Below are 8,134 nucleotides of genomic sequence, written 5' to 3'. Positions count from 1 at the left end.
GAGAAATTGTGATGTCTTATGAGTATCTGTCTCTTGGTTAGCAAACCCACCTAAAAGGGAAATCCCTAAAAGTGGTGACTTCCATGTCATTCTTTCCGAGATTTTCACCTTCCTTGCATCATAATCGTGTTTTTTCTCTCTCTCTGATCATTTACTTTCGGGTGCAACGGAGTTTGTTGAGAGAAAGGGTCATTTTCCGATTCTCCTAAATCTTGGTTTAGAGATTCCAGTTCTCAATTTTCTCTCTTCTTCGATTCTTTTCCCTTAAAATTTTCCTTTCTCCGCACAATTGTTTTCTCTCCGTCTCTCATCCATTATCGTCGTCCCGAACAATCAACCTTTTATGAAAGAAACGGGGGATTGTGAAATTATAATTGTGGTTCATGCGATGGGTATTTGTTAATTAGTTTTTTTTACTACTTGGATATCCTGTAATTTTTAGAAGTGAGTTATGCATATAGAGGAATTGAAGGGGGCTGACGCAGAAGAAGGTGAGGAGGAAAGAGGGTTGACGCTTGTGGGTTATGATGCAAAGAGGGTGTTGGTTGGAGCGGGTGCTCGTGTGCTATTCTACCCAACCCTTTTTTACAATGTTGTCAGGAATAAGATTCAGGCTGATTTTCGATGGTGGGATAAGGTTGATGAGGTATGATTTCTACTTCTGACCTTAACTATGTATTGTATCGTGTTACGTTATTTTGTGTCTGTTTGTTTTCCTCTTCAATTTAGTTATGTCACAAAAAAATGAAATCCAAGAAATTTAATGTGTATGTGTAGAAGGGAATTACTTGTGGGTTAAAATATTGTTCCATAATCTTTCCAAATTTATTGAATAAGCCTGTTATGTGATTCTTATGCTTCAGTTTGGTCATGTGTAATGTAATGTTTAGTTGTTTTGCTCTGAGTGTTTGCCTATATCTTCAATTTGAATGTTTTACATGCATTGCGACAAATTTAATGTGTAAGTGATTATCTACTTACCGAGGGAAAGTATAAACTTTGTCATTTTTATTAACATTGATTGAATATGTCAACTGTGCTTTATCATTTTTTTTTCTTGTAATGTTTTTATTGAGATGGTGATGCAACTTGTGGACTGGAGATCATATCTTGTGATAACATTACCATATATGGAGAAGGGTATTGTGGTTTACAAGATCTTATGTTTAATACAGGAAACTCTTCTTAACTCATTGCATCTATAATGTTAACTGTGAAGCCATTAAATGATTATACTTTAGCGTTGAGAGGAGGTGTCTCATTTTTCTTTTAACTTTATGACATTCTAAAAATTGGTTCTATATAAACTTGTCTTTTGTTATTTGTGGGACTCGAGGTTGATCCTATTTTATGCACTTAATTTTCAGTTCATATTGTTAGGTGCTGTTCCATTTCCTATTGATGTTCCACACTTGAAGGAGCTTGGTGTTCGTGCGGTCATCACATTGAATGAGTCATATGAAACTTTGGTTCCGACAACATTATATTATGTGAGTTTGATATGTCTTTTTATTTCTGGTTATGGTATTAATTAAAGGTTGATTTTCCTTATTGTGTAGTACCTACCCTTCTAACTAAATCCATTTGACTACTTTATTTTATATCTGAATGGTATGGAGTTATAAATTTGTAACTTGTGAAATTTGAGAGTTAAGTTCATAGGTTTTGTTGAAATAGAAATTTGACTATGATTAATTTCCTCTGTTGTCTTTGCAATTTCCAAAAGGTTTTCAGACATTGACTATGAAATAGAATACATATTATGGTTAAATGAACCAAGTATACTTGGAAATGGTTTATGGTTTACCAGATACTAAACCCTGAGGCAACTTGTGAATTAGAGGCAACATTGTTACTATTAACCTACAACATTTTTTTAGTTTAATGCTTGTGCGGGTATCTTGGCTTTTATGATAAGTTTAGAATATAAAACTTTCACGAGTGACATTAATTTTACTGTTAATCATTTTGTGTTCTACAGTGCAATGTGCTTTAAGATATATCGGGTCCAACACTTATTTGTGCAACATTGTGTTATATTTTAGTTGCATGGGTTATATATAATATATTGGGTGTTATCGTGACTTCAAAAATTTATTTATAAAATTTTCTATTAATTTCTTCTTGTTAAACTTGACAGACTCACGGAATTAACCACTTAGTGATCCCTACTAGAGATTACTATTTTGCTCCTTCATTGCGTGACATACAACGTGCTGTGAACTTCATACATGGTGAGTATTATGAAAAATGATTAACTATAATGATCTCTGGCCTTTTAGTGGCATATTCATGTTACTTGCTTTATGTGGAACAAAATTGATTATTGATTTTAAGTTATATGTAAAATGTTGCATAAAGTGACCAACAGAATGGGAGCATTATGCATTAATTTCAGTATTTGCATGTTCAACATTTCTTGTTCTTTTATATTGTATTCCTTTTCTGCATTTTGAAGTCTTTCTATCACTTTCCTCCTATAAGTGAAAGTGAAAAAAAAGGGTAAAAAATTATTGTGTTTAGAAATTATAAAACTCAGTTAGTAATTTGGCTTGCAATTTCACTTCATATATAATTCAGGTAATACACCGTTTGTAATTTTTTGACCTTTTCCATTTCTTTTTTAATGAAGAAAATGCATTATCTGGACGCACTACATATGTGCATTGCAAAGCTGGACGCGGTCGCAGCACAACTATTGTTATTTGTTATCTGGTTGGTTTCAAAACTTGAAAATGAGGGTAGAAAAGATCAAAACAGAGAAAGAAAAGCCGTTTGTATTGTTACTGGCTAACATAGTTCTTATTTGTTGAACATGTGCGTAGGTGCACCACAAAATGATGACTCCTGATGCTGCATATGCTTATGTGAAATCAATTCGACCAAGGGTGCTTCTAGCTTCCTCTCAGTGGCAAGTAAGTGTCTAGTGTATCTTTCAATCACTGTCATTATTGGGTTTGAAGTTTTAAGGACTTCATATATTCAATTTACCTAACATCTTTTGGATAAGTTGGTCTATTAAACCATGAAATAGAACTGTATATTTTCTACGATTTTGGACTGAAAACTTAATTTTCTTTTTGAAAAATGATTATACTACTGTTACTCGTCAATATAATTTAATATCTGAAATTTCAGGTTGTCCAAGAATACTACAACCATATTATGGTGAGGAGGGCAGTTGGATGTGCTCCTTCAACCAATCTATTGGTAAAGGCTTCTGAAGGGGCAATAGGTTCACAAGATCTTGTGATATTTGATGACAGTTCTGTAGTCATGGTAACTGGATCAGATTTAGAAGGTTACAACCCAAGTAATGAATCAAGAACTGTGGCAAGTGAAATATGGGCAGATTTAAGTGTTGTGTATCGTGTAAGAGTTGCGGGAGAAGCGGCATTTCAGAGAATATCATGCCTTTGGCTACGATATGGTACTACTAACCACAATACTTTTACTGCAAAACCAAGCAATCGTCACATTGGAGAAATTAATGTTGATATCCACATGTACTGAAAAATAAGCCATATTTTTCCTTCTTTTTTTTCTTTGTCTAAAAGTGGTGTATATTTTGGCAGGCCTAAATATAACTTATTTTCCCCTGTATATTCCATTGTTTGCTCATTACTCAAACAATGTACCTTGTTTATATTGATATAATGTTTGGGTATCAAAGGTAGTCATTCCAAATTTTAAGAAAACCTTGTTGAGTTGCATGCTTATCATGGATGCAGTTCTTCGAAAAAATTATAAATGTTAAAGAGGGCTATGAAATTACACTTGTGGGAGTATAACTGGGAATCTTACTCCATTTGTTTTAATTAAAAATGTTATGACTTTTCTATGTTTTAAGAATTTAACTTTTCACTTGCCATAATTTGAAATACAACCATCAATGTTTAGGTTATTCCCATCTTTTCTTATGCTCCACCCATCCCTCATTTCATGCTTTTTCAATGATATATTTTTGGGGATTTTGTTTCTTAATTCATAAATATTTATTAACAGCCTTTATGGTTGTCAAATATCCCTTGAGCAGTTCAAAGCTTCCTACTTGGTTGGAAACTACTTGTTTTATGAATCAAGATTAAGGCTATCCTGAGTTGAATTCGAATATAATAAGATAGATTGGATTTAATTGGAAGGAGATGAAAAGGATTCGGGTTTTTTCATTGTTTGAAATTCGAGTTTTATATTAAATAAAATAATGATTTTATAGAAAATAAATGAGCTGTAGCTTTTTTTGTTTTAAAGTTGTCTATTTTAAAAATACTATATATTGTATTTGTTTTATACTCATCTGCTACTTTCTTAAATATATCATAATTTATATAGTTTTTATTCTGATTGGTTATTGTTATTCTAAAATGTTTGATGCCTGGGAGAAAACAAATGAAAAGAGGCATAGGAAACTCAGGAAAATGATGTGTGAAATAAATCTTATTCCTAATTAACATTTCCCTCACTAATTTACGAAACATAAATAGTTATATTCCATCTCCTACCATCCTTCTAAGCGAGACCTTTCGGAAACTAATGGAGTGGATTACATCGACATATTATGGTACTTGAGGTGCTTATTCTCTTTTAAAATGACAACCATTATCAATATAATCCATTCATTTTCTCATAACATCAAGCTCTTCACCTACAAATATTACATTTCTCACTAGATCGTTTATTTAGTAAAACCAATGTGTGTTTGCTACAAAAATTAACGAAACTAATGCCATATAACCTTATAAATATTTAACACAATTAATATTAGGAGGTTATTTTTACGATGTACTTCTTCAATACTAATTTATAACCATCTTCCATCAATATCAAAGAAGAATAACAAGAAGTTACATTAAAAAAGATAACATTGTTACACACGAGAATTGACAACATGCTTAAATAATAATAAAAAAAATGTATCTTAATTAATATTACATCTACAAGAGAATGATATCATTTAGATACATACATAATCATACAAAGAAAACTATCATTTTTATAGTATAAACAGGGTTGGTAAGTGAATATTTCATTTGATAAAGCTTGTTACACCTTGAAAGCTAATTCACAAATATAGTAAAAGAAAAGAAGAATAAGATTAGTAAGTAATAAAAGAAAATCACAGGAGGTCTCGTGCAAGAGTAATTGGTTTTTCCGATATAATGGTGACATCTCTACTATCCGGACTAGTTATCAGATGGCGATTCGAAACCTCTTCTTCACTCTCATCTGACTCACTAAGATCATCATATTCTGATCCTTCATCTGTAATGATATATAGATGTTTAAACCCTTATTTCTATGACCTTCATTAAATATTGTGATTTACAATGTCAAAATCTTTTGTCTATTTAACAAACAAAATTGTAATCTTGATATCTTACCAGAAATATCAAGATGTTCAGGGAGATGTCTAACAGCAGCAACCTGAAGGCTTTCAGGCAGAAGACAATTACAAAATGAACCTGGAATTTTAAACTCAATGTGGTCACATTATAAGGACAACATTATACATATTATATGAACATGTCGAATTCATAGTAAGTAAATAATGAAGTAAAGAGAATCCTCACCGACACGAGCCAATCGATTTATCCATGCCGGAATAGGCTTTCCGGTTAGTTGTTGGCAAACTTCATCCGTGAAATGGTTGCAATTCTTAGCAATCAAATGGTAAGTGTCTCCATGATATTTTGTAGAAAGACATTCTATGAAAGAGTGAAATTCTTGATAAGACATGTTGGTGCTACCTAACAATATTGAACGTCTGAAGATGAAACCAGGACAATTCCTAGGTTCAACCTCGAATATACCACTTGTTGGATACTCATGTGCTCCAAATCCATATTCCATACCATGCACTGTTATTCATCAAACACAATTTCCTGAAGTCAGTTTAAGAGTTTATTCAAATAACAAACTAATACATCCCAAAACTTCATCATTAATTTATTGAAAAATGTGGTTTACAATCTCATAATATACTCTCAAAATAGTTTTTTAATTAGTAGTTTTTACATGCATTTTTGTAATTACAGATAAGGTTTTTTAAGAAAAACATGTCATTATGAATGTTACATGGAATTTAGAAAAGAATCATTTCACTAATCTTTTGGAAGTCCTCACCTACAAATGGATATAGAAGAATTGTTTTATTCTCAAATTCAAATTTATAATTCCGTACTCGTCTTTTCCTTTTATTTATGTTATCTTTGTAACTTCACGAGATTTTTAAACCCTTTTCTTTTTATGACAATTTAGTTATTAAACTTATGTTCAATGATTTTTTATGAATAGTCTCTTATTAAGAACTATTTTATAATTTAAATATTGTAAATGAAAAGTTGAAGTTTAGATAGTTCCCAATCAATAACCCTGAATTCTTAATAATAGAGATTGTAGAGATGGCAGAAACAAACCTTCTATGCCCGAATGAAAAATTCCAACTCCAAAGAGGTAAAGATAATTGTTGGCAGGTGTAAGATCATAGACATTGAGATGCACCATGTGACGTTTCTTTTTCTCTTTATTTTGCACCATTTCCAGGCTCGAGTTCATGGGGAACTCCGACATTGTGTCTGTGTTTTCTCCCTCACTTCTTTCTCAATTCCCCAAATTTCATTCCGACATTGTGTTATGCTTTCATCTTCTTCGCCCTACCAAGAGAGGCCTGAAAAATTATAATTAAAAAAACATCATCTTTACATGCACATCAAAACCCCTTTTGCAAAAGTATAACACACGAGATAAAAAAAATTATCAAAATTGTTGTTTTTTTCGTACTAAGAAAATGCAGACGATATTAAGGGTTTGTGTGGCTTTGTTGAGGAAATGGATAGGATAAACATAAATCTAGAAAAATGGTAGATCCAAAAAATGAGAAAGAGGAATGAGGAAAATATGGAGAATAATGAAAGAGAGAATCTTACGAAGGGGGAAGAGGAGGAAAGTGGAGGCAAGGAAGAGGGTAGAGCTTGAAAATTCAACAACAATTTGGGGCGCAATTTGGAGAAAAGAATGTGAGGTAAGTACTTAATCATGAAACCTAAATTAAAAACCTAGAATCTCAGATAGCATTTCTCTTTGGCTATTCCTTTCTCACCAAAGACAGACAAACAAAAAAGTGTTTTACGTTTCATGAGATTTAGCTTTTCTTTTTCATCTTTATTAAGTTAAGTTTTAATTTGGTTGCGTACTTTCTCTCAATTTTTGGAGGTATTCTTAATCTATATATATACTATTGAAAATTACAAAATTAATTTATTATTTTCATAAATGTTTTTTAAAAGCCTAATCAGTTCTATTATTACTTATTAAGTAGGCTGTTTGTAAGTTATTCTGTTAAATAAATGACGTGAAATATTGTGTGGCAAGCAAACATTATATGAGATATTAATTACATTATTTATTTAACAAGATCTTTATACATAAGATTCCTTTATTTATTTTTTTCTCCATGCAAATTTATTTCTATACACAGGCAGAGTATGTACATGTAGGATGGTAAAACGGATCAGTTTGATCCGTTTTGATCCAGTTCATCTATGGTTTGTCAAAAACAAGTCGGATTGGACTGGTTCGTCAAACAGAAACGGACCAATAATTATATTTTGTCCCGGCTAATGGATCGGGCCTGACCCTCCACTTTTTTTTATTTATTTTTTATTTTTTTTATATTTACATATAAATTATTATTAAAGCATATTTAATCAAATAAAATATTTTTAAAATTTTTATTTGACTAGTTAATGTTTTTATTTAGATAAATTAAAATAATTATTAAATTTACATATTAAATTATTCAATTATAACTAATAATTGAAACTTAATTTGTAGGTGTTAATAATTTAAATTATAATATTATTATATATTTACATATTTAAAAAATATAATATAAAAAATTAATCTTTTTTAATTACTTTTATTTTATTTAAAAAAATTTAGAACGGACCAACGGGTCAGGACAAACTGGTCCGTACTTTAACTCATTAAATTGATGGGTCGGACAAAATGGACTAAAACAAACTGACAGGTTGAAATCTTCAATTCAAACGGTTCTTTTTAACACGGACTGATCCATTGAATGTAGCTTGTTTTGCCACCCCTGTGTAAAGGGGTCTTGCCTCCAATTTTTTTC

General features: G+C 31.2%; 2 protein-coding genes across 2 annotated transcripts; one reads left to right on the top strand and one right to left on the bottom strand.

Moving 5' to 3' along the window:
- Positions 1 to 3,698, top strand: LOC114175199 (putative dual specificity protein phosphatase DSP8). The gene is made up of 6 exons (XM_028059962.1): positions 1 to 646; positions 1,368 to 1,490; positions 2,141 to 2,234; positions 2,633 to 2,715; positions 2,826 to 2,915; positions 3,139 to 3,698. The coding sequence occupies exons 1-6, from the start codon at positions 452 to 454 to the stop codon at positions 3,511 to 3,513; spliced, it is 960 nt and encodes a 319-aa protein (XP_027915763.1). The 5' UTR covers positions 1 to 451; the 3' UTR covers positions 3,514 to 3,698.
- Positions 3,699 to 4,895: 1,197 nt separating this feature from the next.
- On the bottom strand, positions 4,896 to 7,130 carry LOC114177196 (deSI-like protein At4g17486). Its single transcript, XM_028062453.1, has 5 exons — positions 6,927 to 7,130; positions 6,417 to 6,667; positions 5,571 to 5,858; positions 5,382 to 5,462; positions 4,896 to 5,262 (listed from the first exon to the last, which is right to left on the bottom strand). The coding sequence occupies exons 2-5, from the start codon at positions 6,568 to 6,570 to the stop codon at positions 5,117 to 5,119; spliced, it is 669 nt and encodes a 222-aa protein (XP_027918254.1). The 5' UTR covers positions 6,571 to 6,667; positions 6,927 to 7,130; the 3' UTR covers positions 4,896 to 5,116.
- Between the last annotated feature and the right edge of the window lie 1,004 nt (positions 7,131 to 8,134).

Source organism: Vigna unguiculata, chromosome 3 (assembly GCF_004118075.2).
Source record: "Vigna unguiculata cultivar IT97K-499-35 chromosome 3, ASM411807v1, whole genome shotgun sequence".
In the NCBI taxonomy this organism is placed as follows: Eukaryota; Viridiplantae; Streptophyta; class Magnoliopsida; order Fabales; family Fabaceae; genus Vigna; species Vigna unguiculata.
The sequence above is the reverse complement of the archived record's forward strand: the minus strand, read 5'-3'. Positions and strand labels throughout refer to the sequence as shown.